We start from the raw sequence: 26,113 nt of genomic DNA, 5'->3' as shown, positions 1-26,113 counted from the left end.
AAAGCTACGGTGATTGCTAAGCTCACAGAAGTAAAAAAATGTTTTGCTGTGATTTGGGCCGGATCACATCTGCTTTTATGTGGAGAACTTGGTATGAGCTGTCCCTTGCTTGTCATTCTACAGTGCCAAACTAACACAGGAAAACAAAATCACTTAAAATTTACTTCACTGTATACTTTTCAAGAGGGACGCGGGTGGCGCTGTGGGTTAAACCACAGAGCCTAGGACTTGCCAATCAGAAGGTCGGCGGTTTGAATCCCTGCAACAGGGTGAGCTCCTGTTGCTCTGTCCCTGCTCGTGCCAACCTAGCAGTTCAAAAGCACGTCAAAGTACAAGTAGATAAATAGGTACCGCTCCGGCGGGAAGGTAAACGGCGTTTCCGTGCGCTGCTCTGGTTTGCCAGAAATGGCTTAGTCATGATGGCCAGATGACATGGAAGCTGTATGCCGGCTCCCTTGGCCAATAAAGCAAGATGAGTGCCACAACCCCAGAGTCGGCCACTAATGGACCTAATGGTCAGGGGTCCCTTTACCTTTTATACTTTTCAAGAGTAGAACCAGACAGGCTCTCATTATGTTTCACGGGCATAGAATCTTTGAGGATCAAAAAACAAACTCTTCTGGGATCCCCTACTGTAGCACTGAGGAGCAAACCAAAGTTGCAAGGATACTCTGAGGGAAGCCACATGCTTTAAACGTATGGAACGGATGTGACCAAAGTTGTATCTCATAGCAACTGAGGAAGCGGGTTTAGAGCTACATAAAGGGTTGTGGCAAGGATTTACAGCTCGGTGTTGCGATGCTGCTTTAAATCTCCTATGCTGCCACAGGCCTCCTCAACTATGAAAAGAACCAGAGCCATATCTCCCTCTTCCCCACTAGAATGTTATTTAAATAAAACTTAAGAAAAGGATCCCGGCACTTATACCACAGGACAAAAAAAGTAGACACAGGGACATTTAGCTGAATAAAACACATTAGGATTTTATCTCATCATAGAGGGGCATTTCACATAAAAGATAGAAAATGTCAAAGGTACAGATAACATTAGCAGCAAAAAGAAAGAGTTAACTGTTTGAACTACCCCTTGCTTCATTAGCTTTTAATTAACATTAATGGGGCATGCTCAACAATCCATCAACTATCTTCTGCTGGAATCAGCATTTTAGCTTCTGTCCTGAACATTTTTATAGTGGTCCCTGGAAACATCAATCTCTTTTAGAATCTTCATCCGTATAAGGAAATCAAACTTACATATTTTTTTGTATGAGTTTGTTATTTTTACATACATACACGCACATATTCATGTCTGTGTGACTAATAACTAAATTATTCAGATTTGTATAGTTCTAGCACGAGAAACCCTCAGGAACTAGCAGTAGTACCAGCGAGGCTGCCTGAGCTAGCACTACGCATTATTCACTGTAGGAATCAAACGCCAAGAATGAACCAGCTCCCAAGGAAGCAAACCTGGGCCTGGGCTGCAGGTGAGGGTTCAACGCGATTCATTGTTCCTTCATATTGTTTCAAAAAGAAATGCATCCATGAATCTAGCCTAGCTCTCACCCTGATGTGCTACTTTTTTTATGTGCAGGGCAATTTGTTTGCTAATTTTCAAGGAAGGGTTGTGTGGAAGAGCATTCGGTCATTCCATTTTTGATCTCGAGTCTAAAGTGATACAGCCAAGGCACAGGTTTACCTCCTCAGTGAGAACAACGATTCCTGGCTATCTTGTCTCCTGTATTGGCAGGATCGCATGTGCTACAGAGTTTTGCGTAGCATTTAGCCATGGCCCCAGCAGCCAGAGGGATGGGAAGTTCAACAGGCAGATGGTTATTTGCACTCCCTTGGTTCTGAAGAGCTACGCCCAGAAACAGCAGTAGGAATTACCTCTCCCTCCCCATAGATTTGTCTGATCTTTACTGAAAGATTACCTTCTTGGTTCATGGGATTATACACACTTGGGATCACCCTTATAGGAAGATCTCACATCCAGAGGCTCGCTCTCTCTGTACAAAAAAACACAAAACAAAGCTTGGTCCTTTTCTTGAGAAAGAGAGAGTAGAAGTCTGGTTTTTTGGGACAGAACTATCCCACATTCACAAGAATGGAGGGTGAGAGGAGAGAAGGGAGTCTACTGCGTTCCTTTTCCTGCGGATTTGTCTTTCCGAATTTAATAGGTGAGGTACTTTATTTCAGAGTATATGAGTGGAAATATGACGGAGCAAGCCCGGTACAGAACAGCAACGCTGCTGAAGATCGCTCGCGGCTTGGTGATCCAGGACTCGGACTTGAAGCAGAAATACACGGCGTAGAGGGCAACAGCAAAGAAGTGGCCAATCAGGATGACAGGCTTGGGTGATAAGCTGCAGGGAAGGATTAAGGAAATGATGAAAAAGGCGATTCACCTTACGAGCAATGTACTAGATTTTACAAAATACTAATCCGTTGAAATGGTTGGGCAACAAAGCCTCTCGACCTACATTGGCTCCCAGTACATTTCTGAGAACAATTCAAAGTGTTGGTGCTGACCTTGAAAGCCCTAAACGGCTTCGGCCCAGTATACCCAAAGGAGCGTCTCCACCCCCACCATTCTACCCTGACACTGAGGTCCAGCTCCGAGGGCCTCCTGGCAGTTCCCTCATTACAGGGTACCAGGCACAGGGCCTTCTCAGTGGTGGCGCCCACTCTGTGGAATGCCCTCCCATCAGTTGTCAAGGAAATAAACAACTCTCTGATTTTTAGAAGACATCTGAAGGAAGCCCTGTTTAGGGAAGTTTTTAATGTTTGATATTTTATCGTATTTTTAATATTCTGTTGGGAGCAACCCAGAGTGGCTGGGGAAACCCAGCTGAATGGGCGGGGTATGTATGTATGTTTGCATGTATGTATGTATTTTAGTAGTAGCAGTAGTATTATTTGATCCCCAGCCCCTCTACACCTCACTGGTTAAGTGGACTCATGAAAGGTCTCTTTCACATGGTTTCCAAAGAGAGTCCTGCTCTGAACAACAACCTGAGAAGGATTTTATAAACATTTCTCCAACTTACACAGACAGTAATCCAACTGGGCCGGATATGCACTCGCCACCAAGCTTGAAATAAAGGAAACAGGCTTGCCTTAACTGACGCAGAGAAACTGCAAAAGAATTAAAAGGAACACTGCTTTACAAGAAACCACAGAAAATAAGAGTGGAATGAACGACTTAAATGAAGAATAATCTTATAACATACATGGCAACACACACAAGTTTCTAACATCCTCCTGCCCCTCATTTCTTCAGTCTGATATTATGCATTTTTAAATAATCGCCACCACAACAAACTGATGCAGCAACAGTGCCTTATTATTATTTATGCATTTATATACAGCTTAATGTCAAAATACTAATCAGTTTACAAATCCAAAGACCAATTACACAAACATTAACATATAAACATCCATTCTTAAATCACACAATAAAACAATCCCATTAAAACATTCATTAAATTATGCAACGAAACAATCTCATTCCAACAAAACATCAATTAAATGATGAGACTCAGGTGGTGAGATCAACGTAATGCCTGTGTGAACAGGAGTGCTTTCAAAAGCTGCCTGGAAGCCTCTTGTATTTCACCAGGGGCACTCCAGGAACACTAGTGCTACCAGTGAAAAAACCCGCTTCCGTGTCACCACAAGCTAATGATCATTACCATTGCAAGACTGTCATACGTTGTGCAAACTATACCCATACTAAAAATCTAAGTTTGTGCTCTGATGAATGGATCTAGGCTGCACCTGCAATCTACAAAGCATTCATTGAGACTTAACAACTCTGTCAATTAATTTATTAATTTATTAATATAATTTATTTGCTTTCCAGGCTAGCATAACCTTCCAACGAAATGCTGACAGTAGACTTTTTTTTTTTTTTACATCCCATAGTCCACTTAGGTACTGATAGAGAAAGTCAGATGGACAGAGCACATGTTAAGATTGCCATAAAGATGCTGCTGACATCCCTGTTCTAAATACACCTTTAGGCACCAGGTGAAAATGTTCCTCTTTAACTAGACCAGGCATAGCCAAACTCGGCCCTCCAGATGTTTTGGGGCTACAATTCCCATCATCCCTGACCACTGGTCCTGTTAGCTAGGGATCATGGGAGTTGTAGTCCCAAAACAGCTGGAGGGCTGAGTTTGCCTATGCCTGAACTAGACATTTGGCTGACAGACATCTGGTGCCTTTTTAAACGGTTTATTGGAAGGGGAGTTATTGGTTTGTTTCTGTTCTTGTTTTTATTATGTCTTTTGTGTATTTTATATTGCAATTTTATGTTGTGAACCGCCCAGAGATCTATGGGTATAGGGTGGTACACAAATTTAATAAGTAATAATAATAAATGTCACATGTTCAGGGCAGAAATGGCAGTGCAGAAAAGCTTGTTTTCAATGGCAGCCCCATGGCTATCAAACAGTGTGCTTCTGCCTTAGGGCTGGATGGATGGATGGATGAATGATCAAGGTATAAGTTTGCCACAGTGCAGCTAAAGTAATATGGAGGTGTTCCATCACGTCAACAGGTCTTGCATCACTTAAACTGGAGCAAAATAGATCTATGAAGTGTAATTAACTTTGTGTGTACCTTTTTGAAATGCACTTACCATCTGTTCCAGCAAATAATTCATAAAGCGCCTGAGCAAGGACGTTCACGACAAAGGAATGGGACTTTCTTCTTGTCCAGTAAAATGACTTCTTTGCCTGCAAAAGGTAAGATAAGGTTACTTGCTGGCATCAGGATGCAACATAACATTGCATACGTAATGGGGTTTACCAGTTTCAAGATGGGGGCACTGGCAACTTACTCCACCAAATGACAGAGGAATGGTCTCACTATGAGAAGGGATCTCAAGAGTTTGTCAGCAAATTCAAAACAAAAAAAAAAAATTTCTTTCCAGTAGCACCTTAAAGACCAACTAAGTTAGTTCTTGGTATGAGCTTTCGTGTGCATGCACACTTCGTCAGATACACTGACGTGTATCTGACGAAGTGTATCTGACGAAGTGTATCTGACGAAGTGTATCTGACGAAGTGTGCATGCACACGAAAGCTCATACCAAGAACTAACTTAGTTGGTCTTTAAGGTGCTACTGGAAAGAAAAAAAATTTTTTGTTTTGACTATGGCAGACCAACACGGCTACCTATCTGTAACTGTCAGCAAATTGTTATCAGTACACCTATGGATCTGCTTTATATTGAGTCAGATCATTTGGCTTATTTCTAGTCTGCTCTTACTGAAGGAAGCTCTCCAGGGCAGAATTCTGTCCCATCACTTGCTACCTAACAATTTGAGATGACAGAAATAGAACATGAGACCTTTTCTGTGCAAAGGCTAGTTAGTGCTCTACCATGGAAGCATGGCCTGCTCCCTTTTTGCATTTCCCCACAGAGAATGCATAATGCATTTCACATTCTTAAAATGGAGCACATGATTTATGGGTACATCAGTTGGTTAGAGGGTGGCGCTGATAACGCCAAGGTTGCAGGCTCGGTCCCTGTGTGGGACAGCTACATATTCCTGCATTGCAGGGGGTTGGACTAGATCAGTGTTTCCCAAACTTGGGTCCCCAGCTGGTTTTGGACTACAACTCCCATCATCCCTAGCTAGCAAGGTCAGTGGTCAGGGATGATGGGACCTGTAGTCTGAAAATAGCTGGAGACCTAACCCTGGACTGGATGGTCCTCAGGGTCCCTTCCAACTCTACAATTCTATGATTCTATGATACCTATTTCATCACCCATCACAAACAAGCCCACCATGGTGTCAAAATGTCCAGAAATGTCACATCTCTAAACAGAAATTATAGGAATAGCAGGACCAGGCTTGTCCCAGCAGAATACTTGGTCAGAAACAAAATAGTTTTCTGGCATCTTAAGTATTTATTGCAGCATAAGTTTCCATGTAGTACAGCATGGATCACAAGTTACACGTGACAAGCAGCAGTGAGCTGAGCAAGAATCTTATCAGACTTGTTTGCCAATGTCCTCTAATCAATTCTCTTAAGTCCATAATTATACTGTCATGAGTTTGGGGAAGGAGGATGTAGGTTGTATGGAAGATCCTTCTAATTCCTGGATCCAACAAGTGTTAAAATATAAGCCAGGCTAGCTTTCCCTAAAGAATCCTGGGGAACTGCAGTTTACCCTTCAGAGAGCTACAGTTCCAAGAAGCCTTGACAAACTATAGTTCCCAGGACTCTTTGGGGAAAGCTATGTGAGTTAAATTCATGGTGGGGTTGTGACCACAGTCCTCCCTTGAACCTGAAAGTTTGGTGTGCAGGTGATCGGAACTCAAGATTCTCTCTAACCTAGAAGAGGCAGCAGCTTAAAGTTGCAAAAAATAAAAAACCCTTACCTGAACCAAAGCCCCCATCCCAAAAGGAAAAGCCAGAATCATACCCATGCTTTTAAATTGCTTTGGGTTGCCCTGTGCAAAATAAAGTGACTAACGAATGTAATAAAAGAAAAAGAATAAAATACCTCCAGAATAGCAGAATCCTCATACAGGTCTGGAATGGCCTGCAGCAGGTGTCTCCATATCTTGATGTCATTCAGGACAACAGTCATTCCTCCACCTGTTAGAGGGTGCCTCATGTTGTAAGCGTCACCCAGAAGGAGGACTCCTATGTAAAAAAAGAAGGAAACAACCTCTAAAATCAACCACTGTTGATGCAGGATCCTGGCATTCATTCTAAACTTTTGCACACTTTGGGGTTGGCAGGTGCCGCTATCTTTCCTAGCAATCTCTAGATTGCTTCATGCCTCTACTGAGTGAAGTGGCATCATCGTAATGCTAAACAGAGTGACAGCAATGATTCGAACCCTGCCCTCTAAGCCCTGGGGCCGAGGGACCATGGAAGGTGCCAGCAAATGATGCCTGCTGGGTTTCTGGGCATTGAAGGTATAGAAAATAGAAGCATGATTGCACTAAGCACTTAGAGGGGCAGGTGCAGGGGCATTCAGCCCTGAGCTTGAGGTTTACCGCCTCTGTCTTAAAGTCTGAGGAACAACCCCTTTGTTTTCAAAGGCTGAAATCCAAAGAACTATCCCACACCTGAGAGGTTTAGGCTTGAGTTTTGCACCCTATTTGAAAGGGGAAAGTCTTTCCAAAGAAGTTTGGTGATACGGCATTGGTGGATGGGATTCTGTGCTGTTCAAAGCGAGGGGGAACAAAACCCCACTGGGCACGCCCCCACCCTTGGATGGGCAGACCCTTAAGCCTTTCAGCTTTCAATTCACTCTTCTGCTCACAGACCTGATTTGTTTACAGGGGACGGAGGCAGAAAGCTTGCTGGCATGGTCCTCATGCGATCATTCTGCAGAGCTATTAGGAAAGGCTCCTGTAAGTGCGCTGCAGAAACAAAAAATGCAAAAGTTCAGTCATTTACAGAACATTCAATCTTTTCCTCAAGATTCAGAAGAGAGACATCATTAATACCTAGTTCCAACCTGTCCCCCCAAAAGTCATTAGAAAACTGAAACAAGTTGTTAGCTCTCCTACAGAACTCCGGTGACCTAAAGATAAATCCACTCTGGGGGCGGGAATCACTTAGAAGTCAATCCGTTGGGATTTCTTTCAAAATTACTGGCACCAACATGAGAAAACATTATGGAAAGTGTAAGGTGTCCTAATGCCAAATACAAGTGAAGTACTGTACATCTCAAAATGCTTGTTAAAACTAGGCTGTTTTGGATAAATAAGGATGTGGATGGAGCAGGAATCAGAGAGCAACAAGCAATACATGTGAAAAGGATATAGGGGTCTTAGTAGACCATAAGCTTAACATGAGTCAACAGTATGATGCAGCAGCAAAAAAAACTAATGCTATTCTAGGCTGCAACAATAGAAGTACAGTCATGCCTTGGATCCCGAACGCCTTGCGACTCAAACGTTTTGGCTCCCGAATGCCGCAAACCCAGAAGTGAGTGTTCCAGGTTGTGAACATTCTTTGGAACCTGAATGTCTGACGTGGCTTCTGATTCAGTGCAGGATGCTTCTGCAGCCAATCAGAAGCCACGCCTTGGTTGTCAAACGTTTTCGGAAGTCAAACAGACTTCTGGAATGAATTCCGTTTGACAACCAAGGTACGACTGTATAGTGTCCAGATCAATTATAGGATGATGGGAGTTGCTGTTCATCAACATCTGAATGGCCAAATAATCCCCACATCTGATTTATTATTAGTAGTAGTAGTATATCAGGAATATCTTCTGCGCACATCTGACTGAAATGATGGGGTGTTGTTCAAAAGCACATCTGTGAAACCCAGATATTCACTGGCAACCTGAAACAAACAGCCTCAAAAAGCACAGGAATCTATTCCCAGTACAAAACAGTCAGGTCAGGTAAAGAGACCCACAGCTAAAAAGTTGCATTTTGCCATTGACAGAGCAAAGACATTTTTAACAGGTGAAGCTGAAACTCCATCAGACTCTTGCCCAAGAAAAAAATCCTTCCTGGTTCTGAAGAGACCCTTGCTGTAAAAAGCAAAACCAGCCTTTCAAGTTTTCTTCACAAACATACACGTTTTCAAATTACCATTTCTGGCTAGTCCCACAGCCTGCTCAATTCCCATCTCATTCCCTCAGGGGCTCACTGCTCCAGGTACCCAAAGGTGCTCGAAGGAACTTCCAAACTGAGACGGCACAACTTGAGGCCACCCACCAGCAACACCTACACTAGGAAAATGCCACATTTCCAGTATATCAGCTGGGGGAAACTGTTGTGCAAGATTTCCCTGAAGTCATTATAAGGAGGAAGACAGCGATGCCCTCATGACCGTAACAATGAACTGGTCAAATGTGGCTTTACACCAGCTATTTATCCTTGTGAATGTGTGACCACTGAGGGTAAGTGACGAAGAAACTTGAGATTATGCCCCTGTGCCTCTATGAAATCAGGCATACTTCAGGCATGCCCAATTCCAAGTCCATCATTGACCATGGACAGGATGTAAGGCTACCAACATAGGCACTTACACCGCAAAGGGTTATTTTCCACCATCCTCTCCCAGTCACAGCTACCTTTCAACCAAGTCTAGAAACATGAATATTTGCAAAAGATAATGCTCCTTGAAGCTTCAACTCTGAGTGCATGTTAATCATAGTTTAGACATTTAAAGTTTATTTCTTCAATGACGAGGCAATTCTGCATCAAATGAGAGTTGATGTAAACACTTAAGTAGATGGTTTCTTTCACAGTATTGACAACCTGTGCACATAATGCTTACCAGGTAGTTGTGGATAAATCCGTTCAACCATGTATTCTTTAAGGTTCTTTGGCATTTCACCTCGAATGTCAACAAGGACTCTGGTTTCATTAGAAGAAATCTGGTAGAAAAGTACTGGACTAGGATTACCCAGAACAATTTCAGAATGGTTGGCTTTAAACTGAGGTGAATCCTTTACAGTGAAAGAAAGAGAAAAAGTTATTAAAAGTGCCTTCGGACTTACATTTATCAATACATCCCTGGTTGGCCATGAATTCACTGGCCAGTTTTCAACAAACTACTAGTACAGATGTTCATTTCCCAATCTGTAAAATGTTAGCAACAGTGACCACATTTGGACAACCATTCCTCAGCTTGTATGATCCTGGTGCCCTCATAAAAGGTAAAGGTAAAGGTACCCCTGCCCGTACGGGCCGGTCTTGACAGACTCTAGGGTTGTGCGCTCATCTCACTCTAGAGGCCGGGAGCCAGCACTGTCCGCGGACACTTCCAGGTCACGTGGCCAGCATGACGAAGCTGCTCCGGCGAACCGGCACCAGAGCAGCACACGGAACGCCGTTTACCTTCCCGCTATAAAGCGGTAACTATTTATCTACTTGCACTTAAGGGTGCTTTCGAACTGCTAGGTGGGCAGGAGCTGGGACCGAATGACGGGAGCTCACCCCGCCGCAGGGATTTGAACCGCCGACCATGCGATCGGCAAGTCCTAGGCGCTGAGGTTTTACCCACAGTGCCACCCGCGGCCCTCATACATTTAACTAATTTCTCCCTTTGCACAAGTCAGAAAACAAACAAGGAAGTCTTCAGTTAGCTATCATTTCTTGTTCCATACAAAGTGGGAAACCATAGTTAACAGAATCTTCTTCTTGGCGATCACTCGTGGCACACAAACACAGTTTTAGTGGTGTATCCGTAGATGGCTGTGGAGGCCATGGTCTGATTTTGGCTTTATATCCTGGCTTGTACCAAAAGCATTAATCTAGAGTTTCTTGTTACTGACAGAGAAGGAAACAAGAGTTAAATGAATCCTTCCCAGCTTGTTCACTTGCTTGTGTGAAGGGTCAAGTGAAGTGGCTGAGTGCTATTTATACACTGGCTTACTAAACTACGATTCTCCGGTCATGGTCAATAACTAATATCACAAGCTGTTGTGAAGATGGATGAAATATGGATTGATAATGACAGGATTTAATAACGACAGAGCTATGACAACATTAGGAATTTAAATGGGACAACTCTGAAACATGCACCTTGATCACTGTAACATTTCCTCTTTAAGCATCCATGCCCAGCCCCAAATACAGCAGCCAATGAGGTTCACAGCAAGGTCAAGCGCCAAAAGAGCAGACAATATGCAAAGGAATTGGGTGGAAGATCCGGAGAAGAACCGGGTGCTGGGGTTGAGACAGGCTGCTTTAGATTTCCCAGCAGCGCACCCAAGGGAAGCCTACGTGTTCCGTTGGGCCTGCCCTCTGGGAAAGGCCTGCCTCCCAGCCCACCTGCTATTGGTCGATTCTGCAGGCAGGCTTGAATCTGAAGCCCTGGCCAGCAAGGCAAGCAGCTATGCCTCCCCACTGGCCGTGTTATCTGAAGCCCCACACCCAGGATTCAACCCTGGTTTACAATGATGGCCCACAATGCCACCACACCACAGATGGGAAGCAGACTAACTGTAAGCTTAGTTGTTGTTGCTTTTAAAAAGTAACACTTACTTTCAAAATTAACCCCACAAAATGAGATGGAACTCTAACTTTGTTGGAGATAAGTTGTTTTCTAAACTTGGAAAAGACACCATCAGCAATAACAGTAAGGGGTGCACGGAGCTCCTGCAATGGGGAAGGATGAAAGAAAAAGCGATAAACATGATAAATAGTGTCATATAGCACAGTAACCCCTTAAGCCAGTCTATATTCACAGAAGTTTCATTCTCATTTGAAAGTTTGTCAGAGTTCTCAAAAGGAAATTGCACCATATCTCTGAGCAGCAGCTTGTGATGCTCTTCCCTAACATCAACAACACACACACAGTTAAAACAATTGCATATATAAAAACAATTTAAAGAACAGTTATAAATATAAAAAAATAGAACAGCAGCACATATATAAAATCAATTTCAATTCAGGACAGATGCCAACTGGGATAAAGATTTTAGAAGGCTTTTTGAAAGAGGAGCACCATTAGCAGGCACCGAAAACGACACTTGTCTGATCTGCAATGGGAGGGAGTTCCAAAGGATAGTGTTGCCTTACCAAAGGCCTGATTCTGAAATAATATGCAACAGACCACCAGACTAGGTGGTATTTGCAGAAGACCCTCTCCTGCAGAATGCAATGATTGATTTGATGTATAGAAGATGATATGAACTTTTAGGTATCCTTAGCATACTGTATATCTAAAGGTAAAAAGGTAAAGGACCCCTGAACGGTTAAGTCCAGTCAAAGGCGACTACGGGGTTGCAGCGCTCATCTCGTTTTCAGGCCAAGGGAGCCGCCGTTTGTCCACAGACAGCTTTCCAGATCATGTGGCGAGAATGACTAAACCACTTCTGGAGCAACGGAACACCGTGATGGAAACCAGAGCGCACGGAAACAGCGTTTAACTTCCCACCACAGTGGTACCTATTTATCTACTTGCACTGGCATGCTTTCAAACTGCTAGGTTGGAAGGAGCTGGGACAGAGCAACGGGAGCTCACTCTGTCACAGGGATTCGAACCGCCGACCTTCTGATCGGCAAGCCCAAGAGGCTCAGTGGTTTTGACCACAGCGCCACCCACATAGCATATATCTATTGAGGCAGCAGTCAGGCTATGTTTTTTTCTTTCTGCTTTGGCCCTTAAGAAATAACCTTATGACTTTGAAGGGCAATGCTACAAAACATAATTTTCCTGTAAATATACTTTGTCGTCTGTAGACTAGATATGTATTTATGCCATGGGAGGAGAGGACTGAAAACAGAAAACAGATAAATAGTAATAATACTGTCATATAATTTGGCCCTGTGTTTTTAACCACGCTCATTGTCCTAATTTACCTGTTGGGTTACCTTAATTGTTTCCTGCTTTAATTTGACAGAGGATTACTGTGCACCAAAACAACCTAGAATATTTTCCTGTAAAAATATATACGTCTATTGAGCCTCACCTTTGTAGCACCAGTTTCTTTATCTTTGTATAAAATTCCAACAACACGTTCATCTTCTTCAAGCAGCTGAGTCACTGTTCCTTCAATGAATTTTGTACTGGAAGAAAGCAGTTTGTTTATTTGTTTTAATGCACACAATATCCATGGTTCATATTCCATAATACAGTAAGTTAAGCACATTTCCATCTAAAATATACACTACTAACTTTAATAGGTAGAACCATTCCCCTGAACAGAACCAACTGCACAGGTTGTCTTCCTACTCCTGGGGAGAAAATAGACCCGTATTTAAACAATGGCCTTAAACCAGGGGCAGGCAACCTAAAGCCCAGGGGCCGGATGTGGCCCAATCGCCTTCTCAATCTGGCCCGCAGATGGTCCAGGAATCAGCGTGTTTTTACACGAGTAGAATGTGTCCTTTTATTTAAAATGCATCTCTGGGTTATTTATGGGACATAGGAATTCATTCATTCCCCCCACCAAAAAAAACTATAGTCTGGCCCACCACATGGTCTGAGGGACGGTGGACCAGCCCATGGCTGAAAAAGGTTGCTGACCCCTGCCTTAAACCATGGTACAATTGTGAACAAGCTTCTCCCATACCTCATAGATCTCTTGCAGCTTCTTCTCGCCTGCATGGAACCTGCATGGCTCAAACAAGCCATGCTATGATTTGCCATGTTGTCTGAACCAGGACTGTGGCTTGCATGAGCAGTTGGTAAGAAATTAACCAAACTTTTCTTATAAAGCAATTGGATATCACCCCATGAGAGAGCTGTGGGACGCAGTTAATGATAAGCCCTAGTTTACCTTAAACCATTCTTTAATTTTCTTCCAAAAAAAAAAAAAAAAAGCAAGAACTGACTAAGATAGAAAATAAAATCACATTATAACACTAAAAACAAATAACAAATTTAATAGCAGAATAAGCAACCATATCATTAAAACTAAAGCAACAGCAGATCAAACTAAGGGGTATTCAAGTCTCAATACATGAGGAGGAGAGAAGAAAAAACATTATAGCAGCCCACATCAGGTCAAAATTTGTTCAGTGCTGGAGTTAGGCAGGCCTGCCCAGGAAAGGCATTCCACAGGACAGGTATCACAACTGAGAAAGCCCTGCCCTATTCAGCTGGCAAGAGGTATCTGGAGAGAGCTTCAGAAGTAGGACAAACATGATGGAAAAAGTCAGTCCTCTCTAGGCAAGCTATTTAGAACTTTAAAAGGAGGCAGACAAAGTTGATTGATTTTATGGGATTGGCAGAAATGACTGGCAGAATCCGTGACCAGGGAGAAGAGTCGGCAGAAGAAGAATGGAAGAAATTCAAGGACTACTTACAAAAACACTGCAATATTAATGAATGTTGAGTGATGTTGGATTGAAATTAAGTGGTTTCTAGCTGTAATGGTACAAAAGAATATGAAAAAATGGTTCTTTTTTCTTTGTATATAAGTAAAAGTTTAAGCTACAATAATTTAAGAAGATGGATAGAAAATAAGGGGTTTTTTAACTGTAATGCTATGAGATAAGGATTTGCTGGATAAACAGTTTGAACTGGAATACAAGAAGGGGAGGCATGAGGAGGTCAGGGAAATATGTTATTGAAAAATAAGTTATGAACTTTATGTGTTTTTATTATTTTTTCTTTTTAATTTTTTCTTTGTTTGTATAAAATGGAAAATTCTAATAAATATCTTATAAAAAAAATAGAACTTTAAAAGGCAAGAATCAGCAACCAATTGATCATGGAAACAAATACATAGCCAGTGCAGACTGAATATAACTGGCATGGTTATGTTCTAGCTACCTTCCTCTAGGCAAGAATCTGGCGGCAGCACTACTCAACAGTTGAACACTACTCAACAGTAGTCCCACACAGAATGCATTGCAATAATACAGCATGGAAGTTATTAGAACACGAATGGCTGTGGCTATCTAGCGTAGTGACTATTAGAAATGCATTATTCCATACTATGGATTTGTTATGCAGCACACGTGCCAATAAGGTTGGCCACCACCAAGCCACAGGATCTGATATATTCTCTCCTGATCCTTTCTGCAATACTGACTCAGGAAATCTTGCCAATAGCCAACCCAGAGGATTGGACAGTTCATGATTCAATATATGTGCTGTGGGTATGAAGGTAGGTGGGGTATATAAAACTGAATACTCATCACAATGATTATCCCTTCTCATAAATATATTTTAAGGGTGAAAGATTACTTTAAAATGAGTTTTTAATCTGATATTTTTAGGGCTGCATGTGCTGTATTTCCAATTTCTCTCTCTTCACTAAAAAGCAGATGCAGAGAGGATTCAGACTGGGGCTGAAATATGGAAATAAGAGGATTAACTCTTTAACTCTGCACCATGGTCCTGATCAAAATTCCATCCCATCCACCCAAAGCTATGAGCCATGAAAGGGAAAACAGAAGTATAACATGAAAAAGCCTGTATACATTCTCATACAGAGCTAATGGCAGCCCCATGAGTCATCTGCATCAGGGCGTCAATACAGAAGAAAGAGTTGGACCCTTTTCCTCTTGCCATAGCCCTGATCTAAATCACTTTCTGCAGCTCCTATTAGCAATTAGAACAAAGAATACATCATGTACAGTTTGACCCTGGTACAGTAAAATCAAACCAGGACATTTTGCAAATTAGTGGAAATGCAACTTTCAAGCAGCAGTTCCGTTCAAGTGGGAGGGAGCTACATGAACTAACCATACTTCTATTTGGATATATATATATATATATATAGTTTTCATTTTGCTTCAAGGAGGGAAAACACCTCAGTTTCCTGGTGTCGCTGTTGCACAACCAGAGACGGTATCTAGTTGCACCTCTACTTGCATAAATATACTGATGCCCAGTTACTCAACAGACTCTGGGCTGGTTACAATCAATTTTAAAAACTAGAAACACTATTAAATACAGTAGTTTTCTAAGCAATTCAGACTTCAAAGGAAGCTTAACCATGGTTTAGAATAGGAGCAGGCAACTCTGGCCCTGCTTGTTATTCTCTTATAACCTCTAAATACTGGTCATGCTGACTGGGGCTGATAGGAACTGTAGTCCAGCAATACCTGGAAGACCATAGGTTCCTCATTCCTGATTTAGAATATTGTCTGAATTGATAAACCATAGTTTGCAATTGGCTGGAAAGTGAGAACTGGAAAATATGGCTTTAAATTTCAATCAAAATGCTTGCTGTGATATTATTATTTTTAATTATTCGGTAGGTGCCGGAAGTTGAGTTGGGAGGGTGCCTATCTGACCTCAAGTGGAATTTCTAGTTTATTTTCTTTCAAGTGCCCAAAATGACTAAAGGTAAGCATGCCTGTTTGGGTGGTGCAGTAAAACATGTCTGTGGCTGAGTTGATTTGAGGAATTACTCGCACGACTGTATAAGCACCAATGCACTGCTGATGGCTGGGGTGCTACTTCCAGTTGATATCAGACCACAAAGGTGTTATTCAAGTGATATAAAAGGAAAAACAAAATAAACAAAAAATAAAAATTAAATCCAACAAGATGGAAGGATGCACTTAGTACATCAGTCAGGCCTAGAACTGCTCATTCAGTAGATGCCTTATTATTTTAAGTTGCTGTTCTTACTTGGGTTCTGCCATGGCTGTCCTTCGGAGACCCATGATGAAACGCCCATGATGAAACGCTATTCCACTCTGTATCTGGCCATCCGTTTTGGCAGGGAAAGGAATTTCAACTTCTGATTTACTTTCTAGGTCATGAAGTATATAGCCATTTATTGCGTGAGCATCAATCCCTTCCACAACCTCTGCAAAATAAATGTCGATAAATTAGGGAAAGTGCAGAGTTGAGGGTAGTATACGAGAAGGATACATATCAAGTTGCCTCAAGAACATACATTTAGATCAAGTATTTATTATGTTATACGCACTAGGAATATGCAATGGAAATTCTCCCCAACCATAAAAAGATATTTTGAACATTCCTTAGAATCTAAGAATTTAAGCTGAATTCAGCCAATAAACCATGTATTATGTCCTTCTAGATGTTCAACAACTACCCTGTTTTCTACCGTCCTTGATAAGCAGCAAAAACAAGGGGTTTACCGAGTCCCTGGTAGGTCATATATGAATCATATATGGCTTCATTCAGTTTCATAGGTCTCATGTACATTACTGACAGAATTAAACAATAGTGACAGAGGGATTTTGTAATGTGGAAAGAAATGGAAACTCGTGCACCCCCACTCCTGTCAGAAGTCACCCCAAATCAAGGAGAGGCTAGATTCTAATTTCAGCCTATAGGCCAACATATATAGAGAGGGTTTTTTTTGGTATTATCATATTATAAAAGGCATAGATGGAAGGCAAGGATCAGGCTACCCAGCAAATTAAATAAACAAAGTGGGGCAACAAGCACATCAGAACAAGGAGACAGGATTTGTGATTTGCTAACATACCTCCCAGTCCCAGGTCTTTCAGAGCATTATATCCCCCTGGTTGCAGCAGTTCTCCAACTATCCTGTCAGGTTCCTTGAGATCCCTCTCAATTACTGTCACTTTTCTTCCATCCCTTGCCAGTACTGCTGCCAAAGCAGAGCCAAGCACACCGGATCCCACAATGATAACTTCTGGATCACACGGAGGGGTGAGATTTGAACCCGTAGTTGTCTCAATTGTGCTCTCAGGTGAGGTACCAACTTCCCTTCTATCCTGCGTAAAGATGAAGCCATAAGCAAAGCAAAACAAATGCATTTTAGGCTATTGTGATTACCATTTACTTCAAGGACTTGGGCTGACAAATGTCACAAAAGCACAGCATATTGAGAGAGAGAATTCTGTACATGATATATACATAGAGGAACTTGAGCTACATATAATGCTCTTGGATGAAACTGATTATCTTCACTCATTCCAGTACAAGTTCAGGTTCTGTGACAGAATCAGCCTTGGGTGCCCCGGTGGATTATCTTCTTTAGGAAAGGAATGGAGAAATGAGAACTTGCTGATTCCCCTGGATCTCTCAGCGACTTTTGATATGGATGGCCACAGTATCTTCCTGGACCACTCCTGGATGACCTCAAAGAATTGGCTACAATCATTAACATACCAAGTCCCATTGAACACAGTAGGAATTACCATAGTGCCAAGAAACCATGCACAGAATTGCACTTGCAGTTCATTTACATTATGTGCTCCTCAAAATGGCAAGGAAGGATGTTGTTTCTTACCTACATATGCTAGATATAGGACAGATACCCTCTCCCTAGCAAGCTAAGAGGGGGAGGGGAATCTGAAATCCTAGGAACGTATTACGAAGGAGCTAATGTTTGAGAATTTCAAATAACTGTTATTAAAATATCTTGTCAAGCTACATAGTTCTGAGTGTTGAGCTTCATTGAATACAAAACCAATGGAAGATGTTGCAATTTCCCAAAAACTGAACGTTCTAGATCCCTCTCCCCCAGTTTGGGAAGTGCTGGCTTAAGTAGATTTCCATCACCGTTCAGGAACACAAACCTGCAATCTGATTTTCAAAAAGAAATTCCCCCTTCAGAAATCCCCAGTATTAAAAACAAATTTCTCTGAAAGGTGCAAGATGATTGTTTTAAAACATAGGAAAGAGATCTCAGTCCTGGGTTTTCATGCTAAGAGCCAACATACCTCTTTGGATTTCGGTTTCAACACCTTTGGAGAGCCTGCGTGGAATTTAGTCCAGAAAAAACCAAGGAGAGGCACAGCGGCAAGAAAATTAGAGAGGATTCCACAATGGGGTTGCCTGTGCTTCTGTTGCTTTAGTCCCCATGTCCGGTACCGATAGGACAGCAGCAAACCAATAGAGAACACCAGCATGGAAATCAGGACCTCCTTGTTGGCATAATTCAGCAAATCTCCACATTTCTTATAGACATAGATGAAAGAGGCAATGCCCAGAAAAGTCCACATTGTGGAAGAAGGGTGTGCTCTCTCACAATCACTGCTGGATTCCCCCCTTTTCGAGCTTGATTCTGAATAAAGTTCCTTGAACAGGGCTACACACACACACACCCCGTACAAATTGTGTTACGAAATTACAAAGATCCTCATTTCAAACCAAAGGAGGAGAATTAAAAAACTGTACTACAAATCCAAAAAGGTAAAAAAGAAAAATGCCAAGAAATTTAATACAAAACCTCTGCGGTCACAAAAAGCAGTTATTTGGCTTAGGCACCAGGCAGGAAAACATAGTGGATTTGCAGCTCCACCTATCGCCACCCGCTATTTCTAGGGTCAACATGTCCCTAGAAAAGGCATCGTTCATTTAAATTTCTTCAGCCATCTGCTGGTTTCTGCCAGGACACGTCTTTTAAGGCTCTTGACCCTTCAGTCAGCAGGAATAACTAAACAAACACCCGGGAAGGTATTGCGTGTTTTAAAAATGCAAAATGTCACAATCCAACAAGGGAATCGGAAGTGTATCTCCGGGTCCTGTGCTCCTTTCCCTCCTGCTCCTTCGTAAGCGATTCTCGCTTCACCTGTGAACAAAAACCAAAAAGTTACTAAAACTGGGCTTTGCAGGTGGCACACCTGGTTGGCAGGAGAGCATACCACCCTTGATAAAGGTGTGGAGATTTAATTCACAAGAATGAAGAACTGAAATGCATACATAAAAATAAAATAAATGTGAGGGCTGCTCCTCTTTCCCTCAGCGACCCTGACAGGATTTTTCTGGCAGGAAAAGGGCTCGTTCCTTTAGTCTCCTCCTAGATCCGTGGATGGCGGAGCTGTGCCGCCCTCAGCCCTAAGCTCCTCCGGGAAAGAGACCTGGGCTGTTGGTCCTGTTTGATGGCCTCTCCTCCTCCACCACCTCCTCAGGGAAATGGCTCGCCTATCTTCCCTGCCATCGTCTCCGCACTGCCACTCGCCTCCGCCCTCGCCGTGCAAAAGGAGCGCTTGGCGACTGAGGATGCTCTGAGCAGGTGAGGAGAGCGGAGGCAGGCGGGAGGGAGGCCACGGGAGAAGAGGGCGGGGTTATGCTAATAGCCGGCTGCCCGCTCAACTCCTGCCTTCGCCTCGCGCTTTCCACGGCCCAGCCCCTCTTGACCAATCCGCCGCGCTAAGACGAGATGGTGCTATGGCGCTCGGGCCAATGGGAAGCGGCGGCGGGCGGGGTTTCGCGTCCCGCCGGAGCCTAGTGCGATGTGACGTAGCGCGCGAGAGGTTCGGCGTTCGCGGATAGGCGGAGAGAGGAAAGAGGGGTGGGATGGGGGAATGAGGTGTTTGCCGTTGCCATGGAGCCGAATAGGGAGATCGAAGCTGGACAGCGTCCCTAGCTGAGACGGAAAGTGTGGGTAAGAGAGTCAACGGGCGTTTGGGAAAGGCTTCAGGGTGCTTACTGCGCAACTGTTTGGAGCATGCGCAGTGCGGAAGAGTGGACTCCTGCCCTCTCGCTGGCACTGCGATGGCAACGCTGAGGGGAACGTGCCTGAGGAACTGAAGTGGGGAGGGTGTGCGCCGCATGGCAGAGTAAAGAGTGTTTTGTTTTTTACATTTAAGTCACGGCCTGTGCTCCTGAGCATGTACAGAGTGCCCTTTGCCTCACCGCCACAGAATAACTCGCAGGCCATTCGAGACTGAGGAGAAGGAAGAAACTGCCACGGCCCGGCATACTTCTGCAGTCCAGTACCACTTGGTTCCTCGCTTTTAAAATACGTAAAAGATGAGGGGCAGAATAAAAACTAACGGACGGTGAAGCTTTTAAATAACGATGAAGAGGCGGGGCCGTGCTGCTCAACCAATCGCAAGGCCGCGCGAGGAGCGCCTGACGTCACGGCGTCGCCGAGAGGACGCCGAACGACCGCGCGCCCTCCTTGGGCCGAGGTTCCGTTGCCATGGCGACCGCGCGGCGCTTGGGACCGGGGCGGCTGGCGCAGGAGGCCGCCGCGCTCGCTGCCGTCGTCCGGGGCTCCGTGGGGCCTCGAGGAGGGCACGTGCTGCTCACCCGCCCCACGGGGGAAGTGCTGCTTTCCAGGGACGGGCGGCGCGTGCTGGAGGCCTTGAACGTTGAGTCGCCCACCGCCCGGTAATCGACGGTCCCCGCTCCGCCCTTCCTCCTCACCAGCAGTTCCGTGGTCTAGGCCGCGTCGTCCGCGTGAAGGACTCGGGCGGGCCCCCTCTCAGGGGTTTCGGGGAGGGCCATGGGCTTAGCCAGGGCGGCGGCCGCCCCGCCTAAATCAAGGGAATAAAGGAAAAAATACTTATAGAAATGGTAGAAAGTTTTTGACAGGTTTTCTGAGCGCTTGGGGGTGCCAAAAGAAAGAAGAAACTGTGGTTGAGACGTTGCATTCCGAATCTGGTAGACAGATCCAGACACGGGATGGTGACAGCTGGGTGTCCCGCCCACCCCCCAAAAAACCATAAATCCTGGCTACACCCAGGAGGAGGAGGAGACAGTGTGGACTGCAAGTTTTCCACATCGACCACCTCACCTGTTTTTAAGGTTTTCATTTAAATTTTTAGCACTTCAGAAGATGCTGCTCAGGGATCTCCCGTGCCCTGTCTAGCATTGCTCCTCAGCATATCGTTGTGAAATTTATCTCTGTCTCACCACGACTTGCAACTTAGGTGCGCATACTATTATTATTATTAGTTGCCGGCCCACTCATGAAAGCAATGAACAGGGTGGTGATACAATGACTACTGCAATCAACACAAGATTTTTTATATATTCATTTTTCCATGTTCTTTTTATTTTTATTTTTTATTTGGTTTGGTTTTTCAAATGACAGTTTTACAATCACATACCCAACATACAACATAAACAAGATTCCAAAGAATCTCCTGAACTTCCCTCCTCCCCTTTGTGGGTCCTATTGTTAGTCTTTTCTTCCTGCATCTTTTCTAATAATCCAAATCTTTTACATCTCCATTATATCCAAAAATTCACCATTAAACTACAAGTGTTATTCCAATCCTACTAACAATTTTAACTGTTTACAATGGTTTTTAAGATAAATTATAAATTTTCCTCGACACAAGTTAGTATTACCACGGCAACTATCTGTAAACAAACAATAAATGTCCATAAAATGGCAAAAGTAGTTTCTTTCCCAAATAGGATTTATCTTAAACAGTAGCAAACATGGTAAATAAAGAGTTCACTTGTAAAACAGTGCTCATTTCTTCTCTTTCCAAAATAGATTTTATCTTGAACCATTGCGTAATAGAGAGTCCACTTGTGATATGCCAGTGGTTCAGTGCTCCGATGTCGTTCCATAATCCAACATTTCATCACTAAAGCGCTTAGTTATCGAGTTTTGTAATAAATAATATGCAAGAGAAGATGGTATGTAAACAACTTAAAGCAGGGGTGTATCTGTCCCCATCTGCATGTTTCCATTGGGAGGAGCATTGTCCTTCAGTTTGTTAAACCTCCTTTCCAGCTGGATACTGGTGCCCGTGTGACTGCCCTTCACCCTAAGATCCCAGGGCAGGTTACACCAATTGAAATCTAATGCTAAAAACAGCTTACAATCATAGAAATAAGGTGGGCCCTAAAAATGTACATCTCAAGTGTCAAAGGGGTACCCTTGATGGCTGCTCCCATCCAGATAGCTCAGAGGGCCATAATCTATGACTTCCCGCACAAAGGCATCATTTATTTCAGTTGTTATCATCCCATGTTTATCATGGTCAAAAACACAAGAAGTCACATGCCCATCCACCTTATCTCCTAAACTGAAAGGCAGCATTTTCTCATAGGGGAGTTTCTCGAGACCCTTAATCGCTTTTGCTGGTGTTTAGTGCACATTTTCCACCAACATCATTTTTAAGGCATAGTGAACATAGAAACCATGACCTCCACACTGAGGCAGTTTCACAGAAATATTGCCCCCCTCACAGCCTCATAGTTGCCAGTGGCCCATGTATGGAATCTGCCCACAACCATTGTGTTTTTAATGTCTTAGTACAAATAACTCGCATCTCAGGAAGGTTGTAATGTATGATGTTTCGTTGTGTTTTTATTGGAAGGTGCTCAGTCACAATCTGGGTGGGTGGAATAAATAAAAAAAAATGGAAACCCTCTGTTCCCCACTTTCCATTTATTTATTTCCTGCACACCCAGCTGGTTTTCCTTGTTTCAGGCTCTGGGAAGGTCCATGGGAGGGCCCTGGGAATCTCCCAGAGCCTTCTCCCAGAGGCTGGTAAGCAACGAAGCACCTTAATAGCTTCTGGGAAGGATGTGTGGGAGCTCTCAAAGTGTCCCAGAGGCCCATAAGAAAGGCTGTGCCTTGCTTACCAAAGTCTGGGAATGTTGAGTGAGGGCCCTGGGAGCTAGACCCTCTTGCCACTTTCCCAAAGCCCAGGAAGCAGCCCCCTGACTTTGCGCAATTTTGCGTTTAAAATTAGATCCCTGGAACCAAACTCTCACTTAGGTTGCAAGTTACTTGTATATTGGGATCTTACATAGAAACTGTCTGTATTTTTGTTTTTCTGCTGTAGACTTGTAGAAAAGAAATAATTCATTTAGAGATATTTCAAATATAGTAAGTTCGCAGTCTACGCAGGGGTTACATTCCAGGGATCACGCCTAAAGCCAAAATCATGTATAGTCAAAACACATTGGGTTCAGTCTTGGGTTGGATTGCCAAAGTCATTTTTCCTGGAATTCCACCCCCTTTCTGCTCATATGTATGTATGTATGTATTGTCATGCGCATAGAGCTGAATGTGCACAAGTTAAATGCACAAAAGTTGTGGGCTTACTTTAAACCATTTGTTTCTCCTTGGCTTTTAACAGAATGATGATTTCATGCATTTCCACACATTGCAATTTGACTGGGGATGGTGCTAAAACGTTCATCGTAATTCTCTCCGTTTTACTTCAAGAACTTGAAAAACTTGTTAAAGGAGGTAGTCTTTCCTGTTATGAGAAGATCCAAGGAAGAGAGAATTGTAAAGAAAAATTTTACAGACTGAAACAAGTTTCCCAGCTTCTTATAATGATCCAGATGGACATTCTAGATTACATAGTGACAAGAGACCTTGAAAAGCATTTTCATTCAGTATTTTCTGTTTCTGATGAAGAAATAAGTATGAGCACAATGGGGTTGGTACTGGAAGCTTATTTTTCTGGGAAAGTAGGAATCAATAGACAAAAGTTTCTTTCCCAGTTAAGCTGTGATTTCTACTTCAGAGTTACTGCTGGTAAAAATAGGAGTGAAGTCCTGTGCTTTGTGGATGACTGTTTTGCTGAGTTGCATACTACTGTGACAGGCCTTCCTGTTTCAAGTTCAAGAATCCTTGATGGGCTTATTCTTCACAGAGACTTTGCTGTGTACTGTCCTGCAGACGGTGACAAAAGAGTTCTAGTTATAACAGAACCTATCCAGCCTGCTTATTCTGACTTGGGTGCTGAAGTTGTCATAACTGCTGAAAATCAACATGGGGCGTCTAAAACCTGGATTACAAAAAGAACAGAAGCTGTTCTAAAGCACATGCGGGACAATGACATCAAGGTTATATTGTCAAGTGTAAAACAACAGGAAGCTGTTCATAACTATGCAAAAAGCAGTGGCATATCTATTGTAGAGTGCCTGTCCCCAGAGGAGATATCTCTTATCTACAGGATCACAAATATTTCACCTTTTAAGCCATCTTTGGACAATATTCACACTGAAATCACAGAAGCCGCTGTTGCAAAATTTTGCCAGCCATTGCACCTTGGCGCCAAAAGATTTGTCCATATAGGCTTTGAAAGGACGTGTGCCCTTCAGCTCCACTGTGTGATTCTCTGTGGGCCAGTGCATGGGGTTACTGAGCAACATGTTTGTGCTTTTCATGGCGCGTTCAAAATGTTGCGACAGATGTTTACGGTTGTTTGTCTGACTGAGCAAAACCTCTCCGAAACACTACATAATAGTCAGCAGTGTTCTGATGCACAGCAACATTTTGTAGAGAAGCGCATTCGCTACGGTGAGGTTCACGCTTGTGCCAAGCAGCCAAGACCTTGTGGGTTTGACATGGAAGAGGACTCTGTTGTTTCTGCTTCATCGGTAGACAGAGAGTTGGCCTGTTCATCCATGCATCTGCCTAACTCGTCGTGGGGCGTAGATTTGGCGCATGATGCCATGTGCTCAGAACTACGTGAATGTGAACGTGATTTAGTTGACGTGCAAAAGGTGTCTCAGAAACGCAATCATCCAAAAGGAATATTGAGAATGGACGGGAATGAATCACTTGCAGAAAATCAGCTTGCTCCTACCAGAGCAGAGAGAAGCATCAGTTCCAGAAATGTACTTGTGAATCTGCAGCCCACTGAGGACAGTTATACTAGGCAAGGCCGTGGAGTTAAAGAAGCGGATAATATCAGAAGCCATATTCAGAGTAATTCCAGCTCTTACATAAAGGAGGGATCAGTTTTGCCAGTCGGTGGGATATTCGAGCTACTGTTACATTACTACCTGTCCTGCTATGCAAAGCGGTGCCAGTCAGCAAATGTATCCATTCTTTGTGCTGTAATTGCTGATGCATTGCTCAGTGTTCCAAAAACCCTCTGTAGGGCACAGAAAAGGGATGCTTTTCCTCAGCTCTATCTTGAAGTTACCAGCGCTGTCAGAAATAATCAACCCCTTCTGCCAAATCAAGAAAGGTTAGAATCAGTGTCCTGTAAGTATCAATTAGTGGCTTCCATTCTTCAATGTGCAGCTAGGCTTTTAAGTATTGATCTTATTGTTGGCATTAAGAGGTTACCTCAGAAGACTGAAGAAAGCGATTCAGAAGCTGATCTGTGAATAAAGGGTTTTCGTATGCAAGTGATGCAGTTGCGAGAACCAGCTGCGTCCTTTAGTCTTCCTTAGTCCAGTGTACTTCTATGCAGCCCCAGGACTGTTCAAATCCTAACATAAAGGTGGGGAGCGGGGACGTTGGCTGCAAATTTTCTTAAATCCCATAATGTATTTCTGGCCGATAGGTTGGATATAAATTTAGACAAGGAATTGTGACACATTGAGGCTGCAATTCTAAAGTCACCTATCTAGGAGTAATTGAATTCGTTGGGACTTACTTGAGGGAGGTGCTTGCATAGGTGCCCCAATCCAAATTTTAGAGAGCTCATTTGGAAGGAAACACTGGCGATGATGAATGCTTTCTGGAAATGTTGGGGAACTTGCTTCCGCACCACATAGGTTGAGACTGATTTAGCATGTTTATCTGTCATAATAAACAAAACTTTAAAAGCATGCTATGTTAATTTTATGCCTTGTATAAGTTCCTCCCCAAAATTCCAGTAGTCAAAAAATGGTTGAACTGAAATATTTGATTGGGGTGTGTGTGTGTGTGTGTGTAAAAGTCTGCTTAGTATGGTTTTAATGTTACATTCAGGTTCAAAATTTCACCTGGGAACTATTTGCTTTGGAGTGGTTATATATTTTTTTAAGATAAGACAATAGGATACACTTTGTGTACGCTGTTTAGGGTTGTGTCCAGTGTTGTCTTCTATTAGCAAGGAACAGCTCCTCCCTAGAAACAGCTCCCCACACCCTGATCAAACTCAGGAGCAGAACAGATAGCCAAATGACTCAGCTATACAGCTGCAAAGTTTTAAGTGTGTTGTAAAGTGCATTATACAAATGTGGCACTAGATCGCGATTGTGAGCTATGGAAAATTCAATATATTTTTCAAAAAGTTTTTTAAAAAAGCGTTTTCACAGCATTTTCATATGTGTCTA

General features: G+C 43.2%; 2 protein-coding genes across 4 annotated transcripts; one reads left to right on the top strand and one right to left on the bottom strand.

The window, feature by feature from the left end:
- Nucleotides 1–963: 963 nt before the first annotated feature.
- Nucleotides 964–20,208, bottom strand: SQLE (squalene epoxidase). 3 transcript variants are annotated; one of them, XM_083622095.1, is made up of 12 exons: nt 19,935–20,208; nt 18,070–18,920; nt 16,866–17,118; nt 16,034–16,214; nt 12,414–12,510; nt 10,984–11,097; nt 9,272–9,443; nt 7,297–7,392; nt 6,522–6,664; nt 4,645–4,741; nt 3,050–3,137; nt 964–2,365 (listed from the first exon to the last, which is right to left on the bottom strand). In XM_083622095.1, the coding sequence occupies exons 2-12, from the start codon at nt 18,349–18,351 to the stop codon at nt 2,173–2,175; spliced, it is 1,716 nt and encodes a 571-aa protein (XP_083478221.1). In that variant the 5' UTR covers nt 18,352–18,920; nt 19,935–20,208; the 3' UTR covers nt 964–2,172. The 3 variants fall into 3 exon arrangements, with proteins under 3 accessions (XP_083478221.1, XP_083478219.1, XP_083478220.1); XM_083622093.1 differs by lacking the exon at nt 19,935–20,208 and adding an exon at nt 19,052–19,392 and having other exon boundaries at nt 18,070–18,950; XM_083622094.1 differs by lacking the exon at nt 19,935–20,208 and adding an exon at nt 19,027–19,376.
- Nucleotides 20,209–20,276: 68 nt separating this feature from the next.
- BBS10 (Bardet-Biedl syndrome 10) lies at nt 20,277–25,624 on the top strand (the record flags this gene model as incomplete). Its single annotated transcript, XM_083622034.1, has 2 exons — nt 20,277–20,467; nt 23,185–25,624. The coding sequence occupies 2 exons, from the start codon at nt 20,277–20,279 to the stop codon at nt 25,175–25,177; spliced, it is 2,184 nt and encodes a 727-aa protein (XP_083478160.1). The 3' UTR covers nt 25,178–25,624.
- Nucleotides 25,625–26,113: the final 489 nt, after the last annotated feature.

The sequence above is a fragment of the Podarcis filfolensis genome, assembly GCF_964270895.1.
Source record: "Podarcis filfolensis genome assembly, chromosome: 7".
Classification (NCBI taxonomy): Eukaryota; Metazoa; Chordata; class Lepidosauria; order Squamata; family Lacertidae; genus Podarcis; species Podarcis filfolensis.
This window is presented reverse-complemented; position numbering and strand designations above follow the sequence as displayed.

Excerpts from the sequence above, each read along its gene's own strand:
- SQLE (XM_083622095.1), bottom strand. The coding sequence starts at position 18,351 with ATGTGGACTTTTCTGGGCATTGCCTCTTTCATCTATGTCTATAAGAAA. Across the intron at positions 12,511-16,033 it reads ACAGCCATGGCAGAACCCAA|TACAAAATTCATTGAAGGAA; the intron begins GTAAGAACAGCA and ends GCTTTCTTCCAG. Across the intron at positions 4,742-6,521 it reads AGGATTCTGCTATTCTGGAG|GCAAAGAAGTCATTTTACTG; the intron begins GTATTTTATTCT and ends TACCTTTTGCAG.